This window comes from Hippichthys cyanospilos, chromosome 16 (assembly GCF_059441005.1).
Source record: "Hippichthys cyanospilos isolate Australia breed blue-spotted pipefish chromosome 16, RoL_Hcya_1.0, whole genome shotgun sequence".
Taxonomy (NCBI): Eukaryota; Metazoa; Chordata; class Actinopteri; order Syngnathiformes; family Syngnathidae; genus Hippichthys; species Hippichthys cyanospilos.
The window spans coordinates 16,234,816-16,261,647 of NC_142384.1; the positions used below are offsets into that span (position 1 = coordinate 16,234,816).

Genomic DNA, 26,832 nt, shown 5'->3' on the forward strand with positions numbered 1-26,832 from the left:
ATTTTTCTGTTCTGGTCTGACGTTTACGTCGACTATTTTTTGTGGACAAATATTTAATACTATTGAAACGATTTCTTTTTGATAGCAGATCATTTCTATGATCCAAAAAAAGGACACATTGTGTTGTTGATTTTTTTGTGGACCAATACAAATGGAGTTTGAAAAGATCTTGAATAAATCAGACACCGATGACATGTTTGAAGTCTTTTTTATTTATTTATTTATTTTCAAACTTTTTTTTTTTTTGCACTGGTTAAGGGGTACTTAGCTAAAAATATAGTTCACAGGGAAAAAAGTTTGAGAACCACTGACATGGAAAGTATCCCTCTATGCCGATTCTTTCTGCATGACCCGCGGCAAAATCGTAAAAAACTCCCAGATGAAGAACTTTCAATACTTCTCGTATCCAAATTCTTGTTCTCTTGTCCTGAGAATACTCCTGCTCGCTTGTTTGCGAAATTCTCTTTCGCCGACAAAGTTTCCATCGCATCTGGCCGTAGATGTGCGGACACGAGACCGCAACTGGATTCCCACATTTACCCGGAGTCTGATACCGAGCTGTTGCCGGTACCCGCACGCCGGAGCTGCAATGACAGGGTTTGGACCAGCCACTGCTAACTGCCATAACTCATCTGGACAGATGAATAAGAGAGTGGCAGAGGGAAGACAGAGATGAAGTGGGTGAGAACAGTGGCGGACTTGTCGGCAGAGCTTTCAAGCAGTCGGAGGTGGAGGCCCCTATCATTTGACTGTGAAGTCAACCATGTCGGCATCTGCGCAGCTAGCCCTAAATGACACCGTGCACAGAGAGGCGAGGCGCGCTGACGGAACCAAAAGCTGTCGGTCACAGCCGAACGCTTGCTTGTTTGTCCCTGTTTGATTTGAGCGCCGAAGAGACTTCCGTAACGCAAGACCTTTCTAAATGGCGTGGAGATTTTCTCTTGGGGTTGTTTGAGAAGAAGCTTTGAGGAGATTGCACGTCTCCTACGGCTCTAAGAACCACAGCAGGAGCCGCGACGCAGCCCGACGTCGTTACGGCATGGGATAGAACTTTGTGTTTTTGAGAAAGAAGATCACAGCACGGAAGTGCACCTACATCCCCCACGATCGCAAACCGATTGTCTCCCCCGACACTTATAGGAAACGATTGTAACTAACTGGGACCAACCACCAAAATGAATAAATGAGGAGCGGACGAGATGTGCAGGTTCATGTCCACTCTCCTCGTGAGAAAAAGCTTGTTGTCTTCCTTCTGGTTTGTCGTTTAGTAAATGATTGCATGAACCTAAGGAACGGTTTGTGGACATGCCTCAGAACACGGAATGAATAAAGGTAACATTTTAAATGAATGAACACCAACTGGGTAATGTCTTATTTTTGGTAGGAAGCATTCTATTTGTGTCCAAGTGAAGCTTGAGTGTAATTGCCGCATTAGAAATCAGTAGCCGAAATAACTTACTTGAAAATCGTTGATAATTATCAGAATAACTGATACATTTACATGAGAAGATTCTTCGGCGTTTCCGTGATTGCTCGTCTGTCATCTGTCGGGGGGAAAAAAAAAGTTCCAACCGTCAAGGTACATTAGTTCAGAAGGTGTGTTTGCATTTGAGTGTTTGTGATGCGCAAGCACTCAATAGAACCTTTAGTGGGAAAAAAAAATAAAAGGCCATTTGTGCCATCTGCACTCACATACAGTATGAATGCGTACACTCTAAATGCCTCCATTAGTGCGAAGAATGGCTGCCGGTGAGTGATTGGGTGTTTCTTTTTTATAAGTTCAAGTGTCTCTTAATGATTTACCCCTGCACTTGTGTGTCATTGAGTGATGAAGTGCGTGTGTTTTTTTTTAAGTTTGCATCCTTACCTGCTTGTGAATTTTCGCCTGTGCACGTATGGAATTCGCAAGACAAAAACTGCACGTTCAGTCTTACTTTAAAGCTTTGCTTACAACGTGTGAAGAGTCTATCAGGGGGAGTACGCTATATTGACCAGGCATCATTATGTGTGTGGTAAGAGTGATAACATGGTGTATTTGGTGGCCCGCGTGTGTTTGTGCATTATCTTTGAAGGGGCATTACCAGGGGGCCTCGGGGCAACTGTGTGCACTAGATAAGGGTGATTCATCTGTGTTTCAATACGTGTGTGTGTAATAGCATTTTTGCAAGGAAATGAATCTGTGTCGTGCATGTGCGCGTGAGAATTTGAATGCATGTTAATAAGTGCGCTTGGGTTACACGCGCTGCAGTGTTTTGTGTGTATTTTTTATGTGTGTATGTGTGATGCCTGTGGGTATGAGATGCTTTTTGGCAGCGCTTCTTCCCTGCTGGTGGTCTTCGGAGCATCAGCCGGAGCAAGGTGCTCGTCGCAATACAGAGGCTCCCCATTGTTCGGATTGATAGAGGAGTGCCTTTACACTCTCCGCCTCCCCCTATGAACCCCCCATGACACCCCTTGTACCTCTTCCAAGGTGCCCATAGTAAACGCGGTAATAGATAGCTGTGCTGTAGCAACACAGAAATACGGTGGGTAATGAGAGATGGAGTCTACTTAAATACTCACCGTAATTCCTCACATATAAGACGCACCTGTGTATAAGACGCTCCCGTAATTTGGGGGTCAAATTCTGGGATTTTCTGTGTTACCCTTCTTTATAAGATGCACCAACACCTTGGCAACAATGCAAAAACCCTAATAAAACAGAATGCATATAATCTTGCAAAACGTTTTATATTTTCTCGCTCTCATGTCCGTAATTGTTTATCCATCTCCTCGCAACGCACCTCTGGTTCATTTTGCCATGAATGCAAGAAGTTGCGCAGCGTCCGTGTTTCACAAAGTTTAGCATTGTGTGTGTAGATGCAAAACGAGCACAATTAATAAACTTTTTTGTTCTCTAACCGGTGCACTCTTGTTTGAGTTGAGACGGAGACGTCAAAACTTTTACAAGACCCTCGCCGTTTTAGTAATATTCCTCTGGGTGAACAAGGATAGACTCGGACAATGGTTCAGTCCGCTCGCTTCTTTTATTGAAAATATTACCGTAACAACCTCAGCTAACACAAGTTGCTGCTAGCACCGGTTGCTAACAACCACCTAACGTCCGCCTTCTACCCCGTCCTGTTACGGCGATTATTGTGACAATACAACAGAAAGAAAAATGCTGTCAAAACTCGACTCATGTGGCTGACAGACCAATCGTTCTCGAGTGGAGTCGAAGAAAGAAAAAACAATCAAGTTTTTAAGTTACACACGCAAGTTACGTTTATAGGACGCACTCATATTTTTGGCCTTCGATTTTTGTCTTATATTTGAAATATAACAGTACACGCTACTTATATAGTAACAGTCGTAGACTTTATTTCGCTGTTAATTTTTGTCCTACCTCTAATAGCCTTCCCTCTACATAAGGGATCACTAGGTGGCAACATGGGCCTGGCTGGACTTCAGAAGCATCCCGCTGCACCGCATGAACAATACTTACACACTGTCGTTTTTATATTTAAGACCATTGGGTCTGCGTGAAGAACGGCGTGCGTGAGTGTGTGTTAAGTGATTGTGTGTGTGTGTGTGTGTGCATTGGTTCGGGGGTGCCGTCAGCTAGCAGGAATGCATGGGTTCCGCCAAATCTAAAATGGCTGCCAAGCGCTAAGATGGCTGCCAGGAGCGACAGCATGATAGATAAAGAAAAACAGAGGACAACTGCGGGTGATAGGAAATGAAGAAAACGTTCGCGAAGGCGGGCGGCGGGAGGCCGTAATGGTCGAAAATATTGAAATGGTTGACTTTCTCCCCGGGCTTCTCATCATGGCTTCTCTCTGACCCGGAGCGACGAGGTGATCGTGTTTGTGGCTTTTTGTTTGGTGTTGATGGGCAGCCGCGGTGAATAGCGCTGCAGCGGCCTGGCAAGCAAAGCGTGAGCGCCACCCAAGATCAAGTCACCGGTTTGGGCTTTGAGGACTTTGAGATTCGGGGGCAGAGTAGCGGCTGCGAGGGGCCGTATCCTGGCACGGGCCAAATTTTCCCCTCTTGGCCCTGGAAGGCCTCAATGCTACAACTCTGTGTGCTAATGGGCTTGGATGGTGCAGGACATAAAGCTCCACGAGGCTGCTTTAAGTAGGCCAAACAAACTGAGCCCAAACGGGCTGCCCTCTGACTGCCTGTCCCGAAACAATTTCGCATAAACACACAGCGATACACTCCGGACCAATTCCCGCCAGCTTAAAAACAATTACATTACAGGGCATATCAACATTGGTGACGTTTTCTGGACACAACAACAAATGTTATCTTATGACCGCAGCCTTTACTAAAACAGTAAATACAATCCAAAATTTCCTCAAAATGCACCCCACAATTATCACAGATGGTACCTAGATGTAATGCTAATAATCTGTAATTTCATATTAAAGGTTATTATTGCTCACTTGACCTATCAAATGTAGTCCTTTCTTTGAGTTATTAGATGTTTTTCAGGCTCATTCAATTAATTTTAAATGTTGGCTATTCAACGATCTCAGCACAAATATGTCTCGCTCTGTGTTGTCATTCCTGCATGTGTCCGCTCACGTCCCAGTCCTTTCCTCTAAATTTTAGTCTCTGCGTAGCTCTCTCACTCACAGCCACAAGTCTGTTAGAGTCCATCCATCCATTTTCTAGAGCCACTTATCTTCACAATAGTCGCAGGCCTTGCATTCCAATCACAGCTGACTTGGGGCAGCAGGCCTGAACTGGTTGCCAGCCAATCGCAGGGCACACAGAGATGAACAACCCTTCACGCACCCAATCACACCTAGGGACAATTTAGTATGTCCAATTAACCTGCCATGCATAACTTTTGGAATGTGAGAGTCAGAGTGCCTGGAGAAAAAAGGTGGAATGAGGCAGATTTGAACTCAGGTCTCTTAACTGTGAGGTGGACGTGCCTTCATTGTGGCTGAACAAGACCGAGTATTAACAGGCTGTTAGACTGCTATCTATCTATCTATCTATCTATCTATCTATCTATCTATCTATCTATCTATCTATCTATCTATCGATCTATCGATCTATCTATATGTATATATATGTGTGTGTATGATCGGCTCGGTTTGGCGTCCACCCAAATAACCTCGACTCTACTTTTGTCATGTTTCAGAACAATCAGGACAATCAGACAACACAAACCAGCAAGGAGAGACAGATGTCAAGCCCCCGCCAAACGGTAAGTACGCATTCATACACTGATGTCACAACGTAGCCAGTTATTCGCGCTCGCACAAGTGCTTTGAAACGACTGTCAGCATGGGCCCGTATAGATACGAACGCGGGGCCCCTCCGAGAGCGGGGCCGTCCCAACAGAGTCGGCCGGGTTTATTATGGTAAGGAGAGCTGATGGTACCGCGGTGCGGGGATGGTGGTGGGCCACTCATAAATCACACTGACGTTATTAGAAGATAGGAACCACATGGCCGTTGCGGAGCTAAGCGCTGACCTCATACGCTGTCGCCGCTGCGGTTAACCCTGACAGTGCTTGACTGAATGGAGAGCAAGAGATGGGGACCGGGAGGGGAAATGAGGCAAGGGGGTTGTAGCGAGGAGATAAACAATGTAAGGAACCGGCCGGGAAGTGCTGGGCTGATGGATGGAGGGATGAAATGAAGCCGGCCGCATTACATAGGGGTCAGCGCGTTGGGTCCGTCAGGACAATCTAATGAGATCTAACCCTCTCAGTATGAAGTGATGTTCTAGACCTGTTATTCTCCACCCTTTTTTCGGCCAACTACCCCTTAAAGTACCTCCTTAGAGATCTTTTTTTTTCTATGGCATATACGACCGGAAACATTTCCAGTGGTTTTATGTAGCAGCTCCAGCAGATAGATTGTGTCATTTCATCTGTTTTGTTCTTCGCCCATCAGAAAATCGCATCGCTGATTACAATGTGCATCTGTATCAAACTGAAGAAAATCAAGGTTTTGCAAGGGGCGCATACTTTAGCAAGGGTTCTGCATGTTCCACTGAATTTGCTCGTAATTTGAAAATAAAACAAGAACTGTTCTTATCATGGCGTTCAAAAGCATCACATTTGATTTGCACTGTTAAAATGAGTCGAATGAAAATTCCCATCCAGGTGGGACTGTTAAATTATGATAAGACTTCAAAATTTTGTCTTAAGGAAAATTTTTTAAAAATGGCACAAACTACCGAAATTCCCCAAATATGGGACGCACCATTGATTGTAGGGTAAAATCCTGGTATTTTCTATGTTACGGTGAAAAAAACTCATCTTTTGTCATTTCTTATTATTTGCTTGCGATCATATCTGTGAGTTATATATTTGTTGCGCCTCCCGTGCAACGTTGACTGCGAGTTGTTTTTCTTTTACTCGCAAACGAGTCAACTGGAACACATTTGCGTGTTCTCTAACCGGTGCACTCTTCATTGAATCAGATGGAGACATCTTTACATGATCTTCTTCATTTTAGTCATATTCCTGTGTGTGAACAAGGATGAACCCGAACCTTGGTTCAGTCTGCTCGCTTCTTTTATTGAAAATACTAATACGATTAATATTCAGTTATACCGTAATAGTTTTCGATCCTCTTCCCACAGTGCTAACATTAGCGTTACTGTGCCGTGCATTTTTAAATCCTTTGCCGCACACTAAAAACATACAATCAAGACGTGTTTATTTCAAGATTGACTTTTTGCTGCACTGACAAATCTTGATTGTGTTTACTATGTGTATTTTTTGGCTTGGCTTCTTTTTTCTGAACATGTCCTGGTCACTTAACAAGTATTCACTCCTGTATATTTTTACTCACCACAATGTCTTAAAAGTAAATTATACCTCCAGTCAGTCAGAGGAACATAAAAAGGAAGGCGAATAAAGCAGTATTGGAAGCTAGAGCTACTTAGGGTGTCAAATCTTATTTTGTATATTGTATATACCGTACCCCTTATATATTTCACTTGCTTCTGCGGACCATAAAGTTTGTGTCCTTTGCGTTCAGTTGTTTTGTGAAACAAAACTGACTTGTTTTCTCAGATATTGGCTCCAAAAAATAAGTTAAAAAAAAGGATAACAACTCGATTTTGTCCGCAAATGGAAAATAGGGAGAGAAAAAAAATACAGGTGCTTTGGATGTCTCATGGATGACGTTTATGACAAGGAAAATCAAAAAGTGAATTTCTGTCGGTACTTTTATTTAAAAAAATAAAATACATTAAAAAAAAATATTTAAAAGCATAAAAATACTAGGAAAACCGTTTCGACAACCTATTTTTAAAACAAAAATTGTGGAATTTTTGTGGAAAAATATTTCTTAATAATTAAATTATTTTTTATAACATTTTTTTCTCTCATCCAAAAAAAGAGAATTCTGGTTTATTATATTTTTTGTGCACCAATCGCAATGAAGGGTTTCAAATGTAATAAATAAGACACTCATGGCCTGTTTTAATTTTTCTTTTAATCCCTAAAAATGGCCTCGCACTGGTTAAGGGTTACTTGGCCGAAAGCATATTTCTCAGGGGGTACATCACTGCAAATAGGTTGCGAGCCACTGACGTAGTGTACTGTATACATTATAGAGCTGTCCTTGTGGAGATTGTACCCTTTAGTTGAGCCTAATTGGTGCGTGCGTGCACAACTGTCAAAGGAGAAAAGAATAACATGTGGAAACCGAAAGGCCTCCTGTACCTTATGGGAAACATATGTTCGCGCTGTATGACACCAGCCGCGTGTCAACCCTTTTGCACTTTCTCTCAGCGTCTTCGCGTATAGTAAAGTACACTATATGCTGTGTGTGTCCATTATGCACAATTTTACATTTTTGCTCTACAACATATGCCACGCAGCCCTCTCACTCACTCAATCTTTTTTTTTTTACACAGGCCACTTGAGTTTCCAGGACTGCTTTGTGACTTCAGGAGTGTGGAACGTAGCCGAGCTGGTCCGCGTGTCACAGAGTGAGTCACAGCTATAATTTAGCCTGTCAATCTCTCCAGAGAGACACACACACTTTCTATCTATCATTTGTTGCACGCCGCGCCGTATCCGAGTCAAACACGGCAGCGGCTCGCTTTGCAGCGACTGGTAAAAATTTGGAGGAGGGGAGTGTAATGCACATTTATGACATAAATTACAATTTTCGCTTGAGCTCACTAACTTCTTTCATATGTGCTTCCAAAACCTGATAGAACTTTTTCCATTCCTTCCCCCCCCCCCGTTGGCCATCCGGACTGTTGAACTACAACAAAAGCTGGATGGAATCACATCAGCGTCAATTCTTAATACCGAGCGCAGTGAAATTAGAAATGTAAGGCAAAGTGCTTTAAAAGTGCTTTGAGTGCCTTGAAGGGGGAAAAAGTGCTAAACGGGTAAAAGCCTACCCAAGAAGATCAGTTGAAAGCTGCACTCAGCTCCGCACTGACAAGGAACATTTATAATCGGAGCGATGTTGTTCAAAAGACGCGCGTGAATCATTTTCCGTTGTGTCATCTTGAAAAATCGCACCATATAACAGAAGGGGGAAATCTCATGAGCCGCCGTGTACTCGCATTCTGCAGCCCCGGTCGCCACGGCGACTGGGCCGAGCTTCTCTCTGGCTGACCTGGACAGCCCCGGATACTACAACATCAATCAGGTCACCCTGGGACGGCGCTCAATCACCTCCACACCTTCCACCAGGTAATGCGTCTATCGGTCACAAAGAAGTCACGTAGACATTTGATATATTACTTACAGTATAGACAGTGATATCATGGGCTGGCGCCTATTAATTTTTCTTTGCAATGCAATGTATTCAGTCATTTGATGGGCTGCCCATTTCTGGTTATAAGACTACTTAAGTACCAACATAAAGACCAAGCAACTGTGCAGTTCAGAGGAGATGAAAACTAAAGCCAGTGGCAACAGAAGATACATTTTAGAACATCCTGAAGAAGAAGGAAACTACTTTTGCGCTAATTAAAAGGTGTCAAATGATATGAACATTTTGAAGTTGACCAAAAATGGGCCTAAAAGATGCATCGTCATACTACATTATGAAATTCTTATTCTGTTCACTTCCACCAGTAGACTACATTCCATAATCGAGCAAATAATAAAGTAGGCAATAATACAAAAACAAACAAAAAAGAGTAATAGCGCAATAAGGGCAGTAATAATCAATCGCTAATAAATGAATAAAAAACAACTGTCGGGAGCGACCAAAACAACTTTTAGAGGAACTCAAAAGGTCAATAAATCACCGTTTACTATTCACTGAAGACTAAACAGTCCCAAAATAACCACATTCTGTGTTATTTTTTCTCTCACTTTTAACGGTTATAAAAATTCTGCTGCATAAAAATAATTGAAAAAGATTTGCACACAACTGAACCTCTTTACATCCAAAAATGATAAAAATGCAATAATAGCTAAGGTAACTACGCTGTACAGTATAATTATTTATTTATGACATTAAAATATTTATTACTTTATCCTTCATATTCTGACTTTTGAAGACTTTTTGGGCTTCCAGGCTAAGCCAATCGCAGAAGTCTTTGAAAGGCTCGCAGATATCATAAGTTGGCCGCTAGCGCCACCCGGTGGTTTCGGGGCGTCATTACCAAAATTTCTGCTGCGCCCCAGTGGCGAGTTGCCATTGAAAGGATTCATACAAAAATCATGGGAAACGCATGCTATTATGCTATTATTGCTATAAAAAGTTTGTTTTGGTGTCTCTTGTGCAGATCTACCTTATTCTGTTCTATGTTCTATATAACACTCTCAACAGCGGATCGACTGCATTAATACTTCTTTTTTCTTTAACATCTTCTACTGTACTCTTGCGCAGTTCTGCTTTTTTAATTGTGGTTTCTCCTCCCCCTTGTTCCTTCTTCATCGCTAATCCTTCTCATTTCCTTTCATTTTACCAACCGGTCCATCCGTCATTCTGTCTGATGTTTGGGTGTGTGTTTTTCCTTGTCCTCTCCCGCTCATCTTACGCTGCAGGACCGAAATGGAGCTTTATGCAAGTCTCCCACGGAGGTACACTCATCACGGCACATCTCCCTCGATACTAATGTAACGCAGATCCCTTCATCACACTCGCACAAAAGCCGTGCAAGCTGTCACACACACAATTTGAAGCGCTTGTACGCTTTCTGCCCCTTGTATTTTATTGTTCGCAGATGTCCGAGTCTATAAGAATGTGCAATCGCATGCAGAACGTATCCCGGCGTCACGTAACGTGGTGTGTTTGGTTTCTCGTGGTAGGGTGAAAGGTGATACGGCACGTTAAGTCAAAATCCGCTCTCGCGTTACTTACGGTCCTCCGCGGCATGAAACGTGATACAAAGTCGAACTCGAATATAGGTCATTTACGCCGCGGGGCAAATATCGCTTTTCCACAAACAAAGTTCTCCATCTTGCTTCTCAGCTCCAACAAGCGCAAGTCCATTGACGACAGTGAGATGGAGAGCCCGGTGGATGACGTTTTCTACTCGGGCCGCTCGCCGGCAGCCGGCAGCAGTTCGCAGTCCAGCGGTTGGCCCAATGATGTTGATGCAGGTAATCCATCCTCAGCCTTGGCCCTGACTTGATCCTTTGCACTTTTGGCACGTCTCTTCTGAGGTCCTTTTCAAGTCAGTAACAGTTACAATATTTGAATTAGGAACCGAGGAATTTGCGCGGCCTACGGGCCAAGCCCCGCAACAAAAAGGGAGACTCTCAATTACCGTATTTTCCACTATAAGGCGTTTATTTTGATATCACCCTGCTTGGATTTTTAATATGCTATAAATGCTCCAAATTTGAAGCCGTTTCTATGGGGACTTGGTGCAAAAACTGCGGGTTTCTGTAAAGGAAAGCGCCATTTGATGAAATAAATCCTCATATTTAAGAAAAATAAATAAATCGACTTGAAGTGGACCAAAAACAATTCATCTCTTCCATCATCCACCCCTTTGACATGTGATGAAGTACAAATGTAAACAATGCATATCATTGTATGCGTCGTTTATACTTGTACTTCATCATATGTCCCCTTACATCATTTTGATTATTTTTATCACTATGTCGTTCCCACGCTGACAACGATCAAAGTCCTGTTTGTGCCAGTATGCTATCGCATAATTACATGTAGAAACTTTTAATGGCTAGCTAAGGGGTAAATTTTACTCTATATCCAAGTCACAGAACATCTTGGAGCTTTTCAAGAAAAAAAAATGTTCAGCTCAGGCTCAGTTGTTGTTATCGGTGAAAGTGAGGTAGGGTACGAAGTGAAGCACGCAACGTTTCGCATCGGTGGTTTCTGCCATGTGTACTATATATGTGCATCCCACCTTTAATACAGTAAAAAACAAGGCGATGTATTTATTTCTATACATTACATATCATAGTATTGTAAATTACGGTAACAACCATGCATAATGTTCATGTTTGTGACATTGTGCATAGTTTAAATATTGACATCCTCTTATATATGCAGTAGAGAAGGAAATTGTACTTCAATGATTCAATTGCAGGTACAGCACATGCATTGTTTCATAAAATGTTCCTCAATAATTGTTTGCTATTAAGGTTAAATACAAATATGTTGTACTTAAAGGTAAAATACAACTAAATTCTACTTGAAAAATACACTGTTCTGGATTTTAGACAAATTCAACAATTATTCACCAGAAATAGGGTGTGTACCACTTTTTATTTAGTTTTGTTTTACTGTTTTGTTTCTCTCTTTTATTATTTGCATGGTATAAGAACTGCTGCCAACAAACTGTTCATGTGACACTTCGAAGAAAGTGCCTTCGGCAAAGTTGATGCGTAAATTTATCCACGATGTTGCATGACCTGTTATCCAGCGCTGTTTAGATAATGTTCCAGAACTAAATGTTTTGGCATTCATTTGCCACGTTTACCTTTGTAGCTGCCGTCGATGCAAACGTAAAACTTATATCAATACAAAAAAAAACAATATCGTGTGCTATGTCTATGTAAATATAATTGGTATCATCTGAAAGAATGACTTCCATTCCTTAGTTTGAGTTGCATGGAGGTAATATCTATGTGATACATGTGGAAACACTGCCATCCAATGGTCACAGTTATCCCTGCAGTGCTCAATTGGCTTGTATTAGGTCAGCATTAGTCAAGGGTGTGAGCTACCCTCCATAAAAAAACGTATTTGACGAGAATTTTATTATTTATCATTGTTGTTACTGTTGTAAAAGATGAGAATTCTCACCCATGGCACAGAAAGAGTTAAAAGCGCCGCGATAGCGATGAAACTATTTAACCGACAGACACTTGCTGCACCCCATAACGTAATACCCCCGTTGTCCATTATTTAACCAGCACCTCTCTTCCCCTCCCTCATTCTTTCCATTCTGTTTTCTTCTCTGTCTAATTTCGCTCCTTTCTTCCATTGTTAACTCTTCCCTTCTCCCCTGTTTGGCCTTTCAGTGCAGCACCATTTGGCCAGTGTGCAGGAGAGGAAGATTAAGCATGAGAGCGATGGAGTGCAGTTTCCTTACCATGGTTAGAGCAATATTAAACATTTTACTGTGTACATGTACTCTTCATGTAAATGCTCTACTTTGGCTCACACCTACATCATCTTGCATCCTTCTCACTTCACTCTTATGACGTACGTACTTTATCTGTGAACTCGTTTCCTATCTTCATCACTTGTGTGTCTTGTTTTCTGGCTATGCTGCCGCTGGGTGGGGTAATGTTTCTGCCAGATGTCTGCTGTTGTCCTCCATGGATTCGCCAAAGCTTTTTGGTCGCCCAGTATCTCCATAGCATTCACCGCCTGTCTGTCTGAGTGGCATCTGGGGGATAAGAAAAACCCCGGTACACTAAATCCATTCACATTTACTGTCCGTTCGAGTCAAAACAAACCTGACTGTGTTAATTTTATCATCAGTGGTTCTACCGTAGCATGTAAAAGTCTTTGGCCAGAAAAACAACAGCAGCAAACCACGCAGTTTTCTTAAGGGGTGGCACACAGGCTAAAGCTAAATCCATAATAAATAAATATATATATAAATAAATAAATATAAGGCATATATATATAAAAGCTTAAAGAAACACATTGGCGGCCAGAGACTTAAGCACGCTACCGATTTAAACACGCTACGTTGCATCATGTGCAAAACTCATAGCCCTTCTTGCTTTTTTTCCAAGATAAAGTAGTGAAGGAGATGTAGCTCCGTGCTTTGGCTGTTGTTAGAAAGTAGCGCGTGAGCAACTGTTGAATTATAGCGTTGGGGACTCCCTTTCTCTGGATTGTCTAAACAGAGCCGTCCAAGGGCATCCCACCTGCGGCAAGACCCGCCTCCCAACGACGGCACATTAGCCAAACAAATAGGACTAAAGGCACCCAGGTGTGTCATCAATGCGCAAGATGCCTTCTGTCACCCCGACGCAGTTCCGCCGAGGCGCACGTTTCCAAAAGGCGCATGCACGCCCGTGCAAAAGCCTGATTTGATCACACTGGCTCTCTCTCTGTGACATACATTCACACATGCACACCGGCCAATCTGGAGAGGGGCTGTGTTCCAGTCCAGATGGCGCCTCCATGTGTCTGCAGTGGAGGGAGCTACTGGGTTACAGCAGACATCTGCTCTGGTGGTGGTGGTGGTGGTGGTGATGGTGTTGAGAGTGATGGAGGACAGGAGGATGGGGGGGCGGGGGGAAGGCCCCCGCTTGCCTGCCTCCTCTGAAGGTAACTCTCAACCTGAATGGAAAGCTCTGAAGCTTAGCAGGTGATCATGTGATTGATCATGACTTTCGCTGCGTGCTGCCCTGCTCTCTCTCTCTCTCTCTCTCTCTCTCTCTCTCTCTCACTCTCTCTCGCCGCCTGCTTGCTTTTGCAGTGGTGGGAAAATCTGCTGCTTAACCTTTGGTGGGGGGGGGGGGGGATTTCCCAAGTATTTGTGGACTTTTGACAATTGTGTCCGGATGTGTGTCTGTTGTCATGGTTCCCATGCCTTGCCTCAAGTTAATGAAGCGTAAGCTCGTCGCCTAATTAAGGACTCTGCTCAGGCTCATTGTTTCTTCTTGCAAATCCGAGTTATTGTTTTTGTCCTACCTTTCTGCTATGCTCGCACTTATGTGCATTCTTGCGGTAGAATGTGTGCTAAGAACTCGTACTGTGACGCTTGTTCGGATGTTGGTGTGGTGACCGGTCTGCTTGTGCAGTGGACCTGTGAGACCGCTGTTTATTTTGGGGGTTTTTTACGCAGAAATGTGTCAAATTTGACATGGCCCAAGGAACTAAAACCAGTTTAGCCCATTTGCACAAAACTGCAAAACAACCATGCTGCAAAACACGGAAGAACGCTTCTTTTTACAAACTTTCACGAGAGAGCCTTGACGAGGTCGACCATTCACGTCGATAACGCAATTTATAAGACGACTTTACTCTTTTCCACTCCGTATTTTTCTAGAAAATGGATACAATTCAACAATCACCGTCAAAGAATCGCTAAGTGTTTACCTGCTAACATTTTTATCTCATTCAAACGTACCACGGCTAACGCTAATGAAATAAAATGAATACATTTGACAAAAAACCCAACAAACTTATGGCTGACGATGACAAAAGAAATCTAGGACAAGTCAAATAGAGCTGACTGCAGGGGCATAGCTAGTTGCGCAACATTTTTAATCATACCAATCAGGGTTTCATGAAATAAACAATACAGCCGTTCGTTTTAGCCGCGTGTCCTCACAAGGTTCCCGGGCACGCCAGAGGCTGTCCCAGCTGTCTTTGGGCAGATGGCGGGGTACACCCTAAACCGATTGCCAGCCAATCGCAGGGCACACATAAATGAACAAACATTCACACCCCCAAACACACCTCAGACCAATTTGTGATGTCCAATATACCTACCATGCATGATTTGAGGAATGCGGGAAGAAAACAATACACGCAGGCACGGGGAGGGTATGCAAACTCCACGCAGGCTCAAACTTTAGTCCCCCTTGTTTTTTTTTTATTCATGCGTTTAACAAATAGGTCATTCATGAGTGGAACTGAGCAGACGAACGTTTCTGTTCGATGAATATCGTTTGCGAGAGTTTCTTGCGAGTGTGTGAATCAGTAGCTGTTAATTCGAACAGCCAAACCGAACATGAAAACAATATGCCGTAGAGAGAAAAAAAAATGACTATTCTATACTCGGACTTCCCTGTTGGCGTCTGACTTTGTGGATTGTTGTATCCAGAGCTTGATTTCAGCTCGAAGGCCACACCGCTGTTCTCCGCAGAGGTCAAATGTGCCTTCTGGGTTTGGTCCTCAAACCTTGAAACTCTAAATTGCACCTTCTGGATTACCATATATCAAAATAAATTCCCTCAGCGCCGGCCACACCAGGCCTAGATCACAGCGGCAGGCCACTTATATCTGTAGCTCTCACACTTTTGGCCATGTTTCTGGTCCGCTGGTAAGCCGGGCCTGTAATTAGCGTGTCCATTTTTACCGAAATAACGGTTGTTTCATCCAGGTCTTTCACCTCAGCTGACGTTTATAAACGGGTCGGGAGGTACTCGTATATATTTGTACATGCGTGCCGGTCGTGCCGTCGCTATCGGTTTCCCGGTTAACTCCTTCTTGCGTCCATCTTGTTCCAGCCTTTAGTGGCGACTTGCCCAGCGTGTGTGTAACTGCTTCGTTATCCATACCGTCTTGAAGGGAGACCATAAAATAGTTGAAAAATGTCTGCCGTCGCGTCGCTCTCGCCGGCTGACTCGGCCCCAACTCCCGCCCCATTCGTTAGAAGGGCTAAACGTAGCTGCTGTTTGTGTGGAGTGTGTTCCCGTACATCGGTTTGATCCGGGTAGGTTTTTTCGAGGAGGTCGTAGAGGTTCGGGATGAGACATGACGTCGGCTGTGTTTGTGTGATTCTAATCGGTCGGTCGGCTTTGCGCTGGGCGTCAAAGCGCGCTCCGGCGGATTTCCCATTCGGATCGCCACTACATTTCCCAGCTCTCCCGATTCTCTGCGCCCAATCACGCTCCTCGCCCTCGGCGCCGCTTCCTTTTTTTTGTTTTTACTCTGACTGCTTCAAACATGGCCTCTCACCAAACCCCGCCCCCACAGCCCACGCCCAATAATGAGAGCCATAGGGTACGGTACGCCAACTGTACGCAAATACGAAGCGATAGTGAGTATAGACGACCCATCGAGTTCTGTTTCCTAAATCGATGATTGAAACGTTGATTTCAGTCGATCGCAATCATCCGATTCTTGCAATCAGATTCGAAATACTTGATTTTTTTTCATAGACTCAAAGTAAGCAACGCAGCCATGTTTCATTAAAACCTCGTCTCTGTTCTGCCATTTTGTTGATCCCCTTTTTTTACCAGGACTGTCATCGCCTGGTTCTCTTAAGAAGCCGGGGAAATTCGATTTCAGCGCCCTGTCCTCCCAGACGAGGTCCCCCCGCATGGCGTTCACCCACCACCCGCTGCCAATGCTGGCGGGAGTGAGACCAGGTGAGACCAACCCAGCTCCAGACCCTAATCGCTCCCTCCTCCTCCCCCATCAACCCCCCCCCTTATCCTCCTATCCACTCCCATCACTTGAGCCCTACCCCCAAAAGCAAACGCGGGAGCGTTGTTTCGGGGAAACGAGAGCGGCTGGGAACGGAAAAACTCGTGCCTCCTCCTCCTCTCGATCTTCTAACGTCGTAGGGTTTCGCTCAAACCGGTGGCGGCTCTGTGGAATCTCGGCATGTGCTTTTCTGGGCTTTTCTGTTGGTCGGTGGTGAGGGGTGGCAAATGATTTGCCTCCATCAAGTGCCTGAGCTTCCTTTTGCAGTCTGGCCTGATTGTCATACATTTGAGTCCATAAACTGATGTGTCCACGTTTTTTTGAAGACAGTAAACAGATTCTGCTATTTGATCTGTCACGTATACGTTTTTTTGTTTGTTGTATCAGCACTTCTGCGAGGAACTCTCCAGATGCGCTAATCTATGACCTGAATCCTTTGAGAATTTTACCATGAGAATTTTCCAAACATACCACAAAACCATCTTCATTTTTGTTTAGTTTCCTTAACTGTCATTTTGAATAGTAAGGCATTGTCTTCTTTTCAACTCAAACATAAAAATGAATAACGTCGTCCGGGAAATAAATACGTCGTGTAGATCGATCAAAGATGACATCATCATATGACGGGATTTACGACACAAAACCTGAACGCATTTGGATCACTTCCTTTTAAACACACGGTTAATGAACTGATTTATTATTCTTATTCTCAGTCAGCTTTTCGATCTAGATGATGCTAGATCGCATCCGTGCATTATTAGGAGCTACCTTATTTCCCCATATATAGGATCCACCTGTGTATAGGACACGGCGGTAATTTAAGGGTCAAATTTTGGTATTTTCTATGTTACCGTGTATAGGACTTCATTGAGATGGAATAAATGCCATATTTGTCATTTCAAATGTTCTCATATTTATATTTTTGAGTTATATTGTTGTTGCGCGTATGGTGCCTGCTGACGGCTATGTGGCTGTGGCTTGCAGGTGAGTGAGTGGGCGAGCGAGTGAGAGAGGGAGCCTTTGAGTGCGCAGATGAGCACTGGGGGGGGGGTTCACAGAGTTCTGTTGAAATAAATGAAAACCCTACCTCCTCGTCACCCTGTTTGCCCAAACCTTGTGGCAACCTCAGAGTCTCTAACCCGTTAAAGGAACCATTTTGTTCTTGAACGCTCCTGTGTGTGAACAAGGATGAACTCGGACGCTGGTTCAGTCTGCTCGCTTCTTTCATCGAAATGAATGCGGTAGTTTGCAGCTAATAAGCTGCTGGTGTTAGCTTATGTTGTTCTCACTGGTTAACAGCCAACCGACTGCCTCTAGTCTAGCTCCTCCCATTTCTGTGATTACCATAAATACGTCATAATTCAACTTATGTGGCTGACGGATGCAATCTTCCTCTAATGCTAAAAAAAACCCTCTAATCTATAAGTTACCGTTTATCTGAGTTTTAGCCTACCTTGGGGAAAAATGGTAATAGGTGAAATTTCTTGATATTCGACTCTCCACGGTTATCTTGTCCATCGTGTCACCCTTTGATTGTTTATCTAGTTTCTTCCCACTTACTGGATCCTCGCTCGCCTTTCATCCGAATTTGCCTTTATTTGCATAAACTGGGATTGATCAAGTGATCCAGTGATCACATCTGTTTTATTCAGACCGGCGAGAGCGTAAGATTAGCACTTGGAGCGAAACGCTTTGCGAAGCAGCTGGTGCTCCACCACGCCGAAGCGAGACGCTCACGATAACAGCAGATATCAAACAAAGCCAAACGAGTCCGGACAATAAATCGCGGCTCTCCTAATTTTATCGCCGCTGCGCAGCTCAAGCTGGGGGAGGAGGGTCTTCGCGGCACATGTGAATCCAGCCAAAGAAGAAGCTCTCTCACATCATTTTCCGTCAGCGTTTTGCATGGTCCGGGCGCATTAAAGGCCTATCAAGCCGGTATGAAGACATGTGCCCGCCCGTTAACTGTCGACTGGCCGCATCTCCACAGCATCCACAAATTTACCGCCGTTCGCGAGCATGTATTATTCAGACGCGATTTGTTTCTTCGTCTCCGAAGCGTTGTTGGCGGCGATCGTTTGGAGCGCGTGGTCAGGTAGTTGTTTTTCATGGTGCGCGCCGCAAAGGGATCTAAAGAGACGTTGAAGTGGGATTGAGAAGCACATTAGAGCTGTTCTTCTGCGAGGTGCTGCTTTTGACCACGCCGGTCCCTTTATTCCCTTTCAGAAGAGCGTCGGATCCAAAGTCTACCCTCTCATCATCTCCACTAGAACCGTAAAGCTTTTTCCCAACCCACCACCTATACTCCCAGATAGTTTGGCCTTCACCCAGTCCTTAATGGGATTAACAGGGGGACTATAGGAACTGGGAGGCAGCACCGATGGGTTGCAGGCGGCCTGGCATGGGTGCACGCTTGCTGAGCTCAGAGACATAGGCCCCTTTCTGGGGGGTAATGCAGACGGGTTGGCACTCTCATGAAGTACACTCGCGCGCACAATGTATAAGACGTAAGTACCGAAGAGTGTTGGCAGCCTTGCGTGGGCAGCTGGGGGGCTTGGATGGGGTGGGTGTCAGACTGGCACAGTTAAGGGAAGAGTGGGCCTCTAATATAAATCAAGTAGATTTAGGAATGGATGTAAGGTCTGACAGAGGGGGGGTTGTGTGTCCGGGCAACTGCCCTTCGCTTACACCATTATGGAGAAAATATAATCGAAAATTAAAGTCACGGTGGTTTATCATGATTATTTGGTCTGTGTATTGGCCTTTTTTTTTTAAATAAGAAGTATATAAACAAGGCGTCAATATTGAATTATAGTAATAACGTGAATGATAAACACAACAAATTCACACAAGGCATGGCAAAAACATGGCAGACAGGACAACGCAGCCAGCTTACTTGCTGAGTGCAAACCAATGAAAAAAATGAATACTTTGAACCAAGCACATTACGATTTTTTACGGATTTTTTAAAATGGGTCTCAATTGGCAGCTAGCACTGTACATAATAGGAATCATGTGGGAAACTCAGGGCTATTTCATGCCGGTAAATAATATATTTGCGTGAGGAATGCGGAGGCTTTTGTCACGCAAATATGTGTGAAACGTTGTCCCCTGGTGGTAGGATGACAAAGTACTTGATTTGACATGTACTCTAAACGGCTTTTTAAATGTCAGTATCGCCGAGGATCATCTTAATTAATCGTGGCAGCCAATATTGTGATCGCGATTAAAATGAATGAATTTTGCAGCCCTATCTCACACCAATACTCTAATCTACTCATCAATACCATAATGACAGATATTGAATTTGCTGCCATAGCTATAGCCTATGTGTAATTTTGTCGCTGCTAAACAGCCTATTTGGAATGCTGTTTGAAAAATGACTTGTATCATTCCAAAATGAGTCAGAACAAATATCGCTTTAGGGTCTCAATGAATCACACTCTCAAAACAGTTCATGGAGGTGCAGGGATTAAGAACTTCTAATTTAAGACGGTACGCAAGGATTTACAAGCTCTACCTGGTCCGATATTTATGTGTGAAGGTTCTGTGCTTGTGTGAACTATGTACGACTGAATGTCGCTGACTAAAAATATTGTTTTTTTGTTTTTTTGCCTGTGTCCACATCAGGAAGCATTGTGGGGGATGGGGGGGGTTACAGAGCGAAAGCTGTCCTCTGTAAAGCTTTATGGATTGACTGGAGTGATCGTATAACTTTACGAGCATTGCCCATAGCTATTAACCTAAAACGGCTTTTCATGAGAAAACAACATTTGCATTTTAGATTTGCACTTAAACTTTAATGATTCCTGTTGTGATGTGATCATCGCGTCCGCATCATTCGCACCATTTATCACTCCGCTCCATAAGAACGGTCGCAACTCGTCCCTGGTTCGGTTCCCCCCCCCCCCCCCCCCCCCTGCACGCAACAAGCCACGTAACGTAAACATCTCCGTCCGCAGGGAGTCCTCGCGCTTCTGCCTCGGCCCTGCACTTCCCATCTCCTTCCATCATCCAGCAGTCGAGCCCCTACTTCACCCACCCGACCATCCGCTACCACCACCACCCTGGACAGGATCCGTTGAAGGAGTTTGTGCAGTTTGTCTGCGCCGATGGCCCGGGGCAGGCCGGCGGACAGGTAAGGTGCCATTTAGGAAGGACCGCTAAATGCCTCGCACGCCCCAAGTGGTGTCTTCATTGAAAAGAAATAGTCGAACGGCCAATGGATGTTAATCACGTGATTCGGATGGTTAACTCAAACGGCGCCACCTGAAGGCGCTAGGTCAGATTTGAACAGGGTATGAGGAAATTGAATGTAATGCGTTCAATGCTGTGACCGGCAGAGAATGGTTTTCTTTTCAAATTAAGAGCAAATTAACGGCGAGGTGAAAGAACTCATTGCTAAATTGTGTAGTACCAAAGTTTCATAAATCCAGCGTCTTTGTTTTTTATGTTTGTTTTTTTTTAGTTACAGGCGGTGCTTAATTAAAAAAAGGATCAGAATCACTGGTTTAACCAATGAATAACTGAATAATTACAATAAAAATAAAGTGGAACAATTATGTTTTTTCATATAGAGATATATATTGAGAGAGTAATATAGTGTAAATATATATATAAATATATATATATATATATATATATATATATATATATATATATATATATATATATATATATATATATAGATATATTATTTCTCACACTTGAATAGTCATAAAACTTTAAAAAAAAGGAATAGAAAAAAACACCAAAGTGTACCTTGTTTATGAGGTTTTGAATCAAATATTAGTCATATTCATTTTGCTGGAATTTTGTAAATCCATCAATTTTTCCCTCATCCAAAAGTATTTAGCTTTTTATTTTTTATTTTTTATATTTGTATTTATTTTTTTCCTAAATCACAGGGGAACTTGATTGAATAAGGTTCTGAAACTGGTTTAACCATATATATATATATATATATATATATATATATATATATATATATATATATATATATATATATATATATATGTATATATATGTATATGTAGATAGATATAGATTTATACCAAAAAAAAAAAAAAACACCAAAGCGTGCCTTGTTTCTGCGGTTATGAATCAAATCGTCGTATTTCCCGATGCTCCCAATGGAATTGTTTTTTCTTTGGCTCCACCCACCCACGCAAACATCACAGCCATCAGCACACAGAACGTCACTCACGAGACACATCAGCTGAGCATACCGTATCGGTCCCGTGTTGTATTTCTGTTTCCATCACTCGATGTGGTCGCCTTTTTAGTTGGACTTTGGTTCTTTGGCGCGGGTATCGTTGATGGTGCCGTGCTTGTGTGGGAGTATCCTCTCATGGTTTTGATTTCTCGCCATCTTCTGGGTGAATGGCCGTCACTTACCTCTTCCACACCTCCTCCACCCACCATGGACCACCCCTGGCGGAGCCTCTCACGTCCAGCTCCGGCTCCCGCTCCGATCAAACCCTGTGGTGACTTTTATTTTTCACACCTCCATAAAAGATGCCGTCCCCATACGTCATCCCTTTGGTTGTTGTTATCCACCACCTTCCTCTCCCTTCTTCCACCATCGCCCGCCACTACCCCCACGGTCATGGATATATATTTTTTTTTGGACCTGGCATCCCGAGCTGCATCCGTTGTTGTTTTTTTTTTTTTTTTTCCATCCCTTGTTTGCGGATTGTCGCATGTCGCCCACCTGACCCTATTTGTGTTGTCTGCAGCCAAACGGGAGCGGCCAGAGCAAAATGCCAGGCTCCTTCTTGCTGCCTCCACCTCCCCCAGTGGCCCGCCCAGTGCCCCTTCCTATGCCCGACTCTAAACCCAACAGCACGCCCCCTGACGGCGGACTCTCATCGCCCGCATCTCCGTGTAAGTGACCCCACAAAGACCATTTCGAAAACCAAATTAAAGTTAAAAAAAAATTGACGTAAACTGCCCCCCCCCTTCCCCTTTAGGGAACCACCCCACCCCCAGCCCCGATGTTCTTCTCCCACCGTTGTTCATGTCTAACCGACGACTCGCATCCCTTTACCCTTGGAAGCGGGAACTAGGGAGAGATTAAAAGTGCCCAAACGTTGAAGACAAAACCGAAACTGTCCCAGCGGCCTTTGCGGTGTGCATCTGAGTTCAGTACCGGGTCCCATCAGTTTGAGTGGCTTCACTTGTCGTGCCCGAATGCGGGTGGTTGCCTTCTTGACTCCTCGGCAACAAGGAGAAACCTGAATTCCAAAGCAATTCTGCACGCACAGGTTTAGCGTAACGAGTGTGACGAGAATTCGTGAAAAGCGAGCCGCTGTGATATAATAGTTGTTGTAGGCGGGTAGAAGATTTTGTGAGCGTATCTGGAATTTAACGAGCGATTCCAGTCGGCGTGGATTTCTTCCTCGCCTGCAACTGGAGGGGCACTGGATGGAGCACCTTTGGATTTAGTAGTATTTCAAATGTAGTATTTGTGTTTACCACAGTCAGTGTCTGAGAGTCCTTTGTCCTTTGTATGTTATCCCAATTCGCGGTAAAAATGTCTCCATGCCATTTAATGACGCTTAAACTCCGACTTCTCCTTCTGTCTCTCTCTTTGTTCTGTCCATGTATTCGCTTTAGTCGTTGAACTGAAGGTGTGACTTCTCAAAAACCTGGATTCCCAAGCGTACCCCAACGGCCCTAAATTCACACTCGTTTAATTGAAGTCCGGCCACTAAAATTACAGCAAAGAAAATACATGTACTTGGTGAGGAACGACCGATAAGCCTCCAAGATCTTCACCAAACTCAAACTATTGTCTTCACCAACGAAACCTCATCCCGTTACTGATAGTTAAGCGCACTCTTAAAGCTCCTGACCACTTGGACCACAATGGACAGACGAAAAACACTGGACAGGTGCTCAAACCTTGAGCTTCTGGGTCTTGCGCAATCGCATTGCTCCCACCTCGAAACTGCATCCACGTTTGTAAAACGGATAAACTGAACTATCATGAATTAATTTACTCCAAACTCAGTTCGAATTGATATTTAACGTATTTTGACACCGGTGGGACTTATTAAACTATGGAAACGTCCCTCCTAAGGTCTGCAACCTTCTCAGAAATTGCCGGTGCCGCTTAATTCTGGTGAACATCGAAGACTAGTCTTTTTTAAAATAGTGAGTATAATAAATAACTTTCTCGTCAAATACTTTTTTGTATTATATTGGGTATTTTACACCCTTGACAAGTGCTTATCTAATCGTAAGTCAATTGAGACTGTAGTGATAACTGTGACCACTGGAGGGCAGTGTTTTCATACATACAACACGTACAGTATATTTATTACATGTAATTCTAAGTAAGCAATGGAAATCAATCATACCCAACTTGTATGACGCTCGCTCAATTATGCTATTTACTTATAGTGAAAATACAACATTTTTATTTCTGAAAATCGTTAAATAAGTATCCCTTTCAGAAGCTGAATTTGAACCTTGAAACATTTTTGCTAATAGACACAATAAACACAAAACTTGCCACTTTCATTGCAGACACGGAAGAAAAACGGCATTTTGTTGTCATGCGGTATTTGCGCTTCTATATCAACATTTTTTTATTAAAGTAATATAAGGAGGTGATGCTGGATGGTTTTGGCAATGTCGTATCTTAGCCATTATTCAACATCTGTCTCCGTTTAGTCTTACTGATTTTTATTCTCTTGTGTTTCGATAGCATACTCCACGCCAGGCGCCACAGCTCCCAACAGGTTTGTCGGCATCGGATCACGGGACAACAACTTTCTGAACATCCCGCAGCAGACACAGGTGGGACTCGACATATCGAGTTTGAGTAAAATTCTTCGACTTTTCTGTTTCTTTTACGCTTCCGCTTGTCGCAAACTATTCCAGATTTCACATCAGCATCTGTATCATCCCGCTCTCTTGCTACCTCGAATCGTAGTATTTTTTTTTTACCAGAAGTGGGCGCTTCGTCCGCGCCGTTTTGCCGACGATGAATGACGGGAACGCTCAAATTGACTTTGAATTGGCCCGGAAATGCAAGATAGAAGTTTTTTTTTTTAATTCCCTAATCAAATACGTGTTTTAGTAAATTCCACCTCAGCATGACTTTGTTTTAATTGTAGTGTATGTGACAGATGAACTTTAGACACATTTGAATGAAAGGTTTTGAAAGCCTAACCATCTAGAAAAGTTGACCAAGCAGTCATAAATGAGAAGAGACATCTAACTTATCAGTGTCATGTATAGCATGCTAATGCCATCGAGTGGACAGGATTGCTAACTGCACTCTGGTCCCACCTGCATTTAATCAACATGATGGTGTTAGGTGAGGTTAGGGTTAAAGCAACATTGTTGTCGTGTTACACTTATATCAATGTCATTATATCAATACTCGTGAATTTCGAAACAGCAAAAAAATACAATTTACCCACCTCTGGTGGCTACCTACCTCTCATATATTTCTCTCTGTGAGAAAACAAAAACCTTTTCTTTTACCAACGTCATGTTTTTCGTTCCACTACTGGTCATAAGCTTCCCACATTACCAGCAGTACTTTTCTCATTAGTATAGAACCACACCTGCCTGGAGCCAGCTCAGCTATGCTCCCAAACACATGGAAACCATCTGAAAGCGCTCTGTTGGTCCCTCCCTCGTTTCTCCGCCGTACTTTCACTCATCTTTACTGTCCGGTCCTTCCTCCACTTTTCTTCTCATTGTCTTTGCTTCTCTTCCTTCTTATGTTCTGTTGCTTTTACCAGATCTTTGATTCGCTATCTCTCTGTGACCCCGTTAGGCTTTTAAGATTTTTTTTTTAAATCTCATCTAAGCACAAGCAGATCATTTGAAGTTGTATCCCTTTTTTTCCATCATTTGGGTTAGTGTCCTCAAAACCACACGAGGACACAAGAGCCTTCTTGCTCCTGCAAAGATGAATCTCATGTTTCTCTATGCGTATGCTTCATTGAAAAAAACAAAATTAAAAATGGTTTATATGCGTATTCCTGGGTTTCAGGCGCTATCTAGCGGCGAGTCGGATAGTTGATGGAAAAGTAGGGTAATACATGGACTTTGTGACTAAAGTTGATCTAGAATTTGCGATGGGGTCTCTCAACCACCAAAACAGTCAGGCAGATGGAAATAAAAATCCGTCATCAATGATACCGCTTTTTTTAGTTATTAAAACAGTAAAAGCTCAACAGTAATAGTAAAAAATACAGCGCTGAGCAGGACCAGATCCACTGTCCAGGCTGAGTTTGATCCATCATGGGGTCTCCCCTTCGTGGGTGGGGGGGGGGGGGTCGTCATGCATCCCGGAAACGGAAAAACGGAACTACTTTAAGCGGTAAAACTTTTCTTTACACGCAAATAAAACAATAATCATCCATCCAAATACACAGTCATCATTTTTGAACAACATTGAAACTTGTTTCTTTGCATTATTCGAAACAATAAACATTTTGTCGAATCAGACTTAAAGGCAACACAGCCCTGCTTCATGTTAAAAACAAAACATTGAATTTGCGCTAGGGCGTTAATCGAATTTTAATCGCGATTATGATATTTACTGCTATGGCTTTGAGTTTCTCACCTGATCCTTAATATATACGGTGCTAGCTGTCAAAATTTGTTATTTGTTTTGAAATGACCGAAAATGACATTTTGACTGCTAATTGATTAAAATTAGCTTAAAACTAAATAATGTGCTTGGTTTTAAGTAGGCTTATTTTTTTTCATTGGTTTGCCACGTCTTGTAAATTTGTTTTCATTATTATTTACTTTATTTATTGTAATTTATTATTATTACTTGTAAATTTTGAAGTCCTTTTTATATATCGCTTGTTTAAAAAAAAGTGCAATAAATAGATAATGTGTTGAATCGTGATTTCAATATTGACCAAAATAATCGTGATTATTATTTTGACCATAATGGTGCAGCCTTGATATGCACTTTTGTTAACATTCTCAAAACTGTTATCGGTGGATGTAAATACATCATCGAGCTTCTAATCTACACAATTTGGTCATAAACCGTTGCTACATTTTTGCGAACCAATTCAACGCTTAAAAATACATCCCTGTGAGTACTTAAAAAGATACACAGCGCCTTTGGGAAAAAGAACTAGTTAACGCTTGCTTTAATTGTTTGAGTTTGTCTCCGACTAAATTTGGAGAGATTGATGACCCATACGGCAGTCGGCGCCCCCCGGGGGCCGTTGAGATTATTTGTGTTCACTTTGGGTGAGCTGTGAAACTCTGTACAGATGTTCATGGTTCCCAGAGGAAGACTACTACTGACTGA

The 26,832-nt window shown here is 43.1% G+C and overlaps 1 protein-coding gene across 8 annotated transcripts in view; it reads left to right on the forward strand.

Annotated features, from left to right (window-relative positions):
• The window catches only part of nfixb (nuclear factor I/Xb), a 133,655-nt gene that overhangs the window by 99,432 nt on the left and 7,391 nt on the right, over nucleotides 1–26,832 (forward strand). For 5 of the 8 annotated variants that reach the window (XM_088436028.1, XM_088436027.1, XM_088436030.1 and 2 more), the window contains 10 exons: nucleotides 5,138–5,203; nucleotides 7,876–7,950; nucleotides 8,551–8,671; nucleotides 9,980–10,015; nucleotides 10,407–10,537; nucleotides 12,431–12,505; nucleotides 16,343–16,471; nucleotides 20,492–20,667; nucleotides 22,268–22,415; nucleotides 24,244–24,335. In XM_088436028.1, coding sequence (XP_088292154.1) covers nucleotides 5,138–5,203; nucleotides 7,876–7,950; nucleotides 8,551–8,671; nucleotides 9,980–10,015; nucleotides 10,407–10,537; nucleotides 12,431–12,505; nucleotides 16,343–16,471; nucleotides 20,492–20,667; nucleotides 22,268–22,415; nucleotides 24,244–24,335 — 1,049 coding nt within the window. The remainder of the gene's footprint in view (nucleotides 1–5,137; nucleotides 5,204–7,875; nucleotides 7,951–8,550; nucleotides 8,672–9,979; nucleotides 10,016–10,406; nucleotides 10,538–12,430; nucleotides 12,506–16,342; nucleotides 16,472–20,491; nucleotides 20,668–22,267; nucleotides 22,416–24,243; nucleotides 24,336–26,832) is intronic. The other 3 variants (XM_088436031.1, XM_088436029.1, XM_088436026.1) reach the window with 3 other exon arrangements.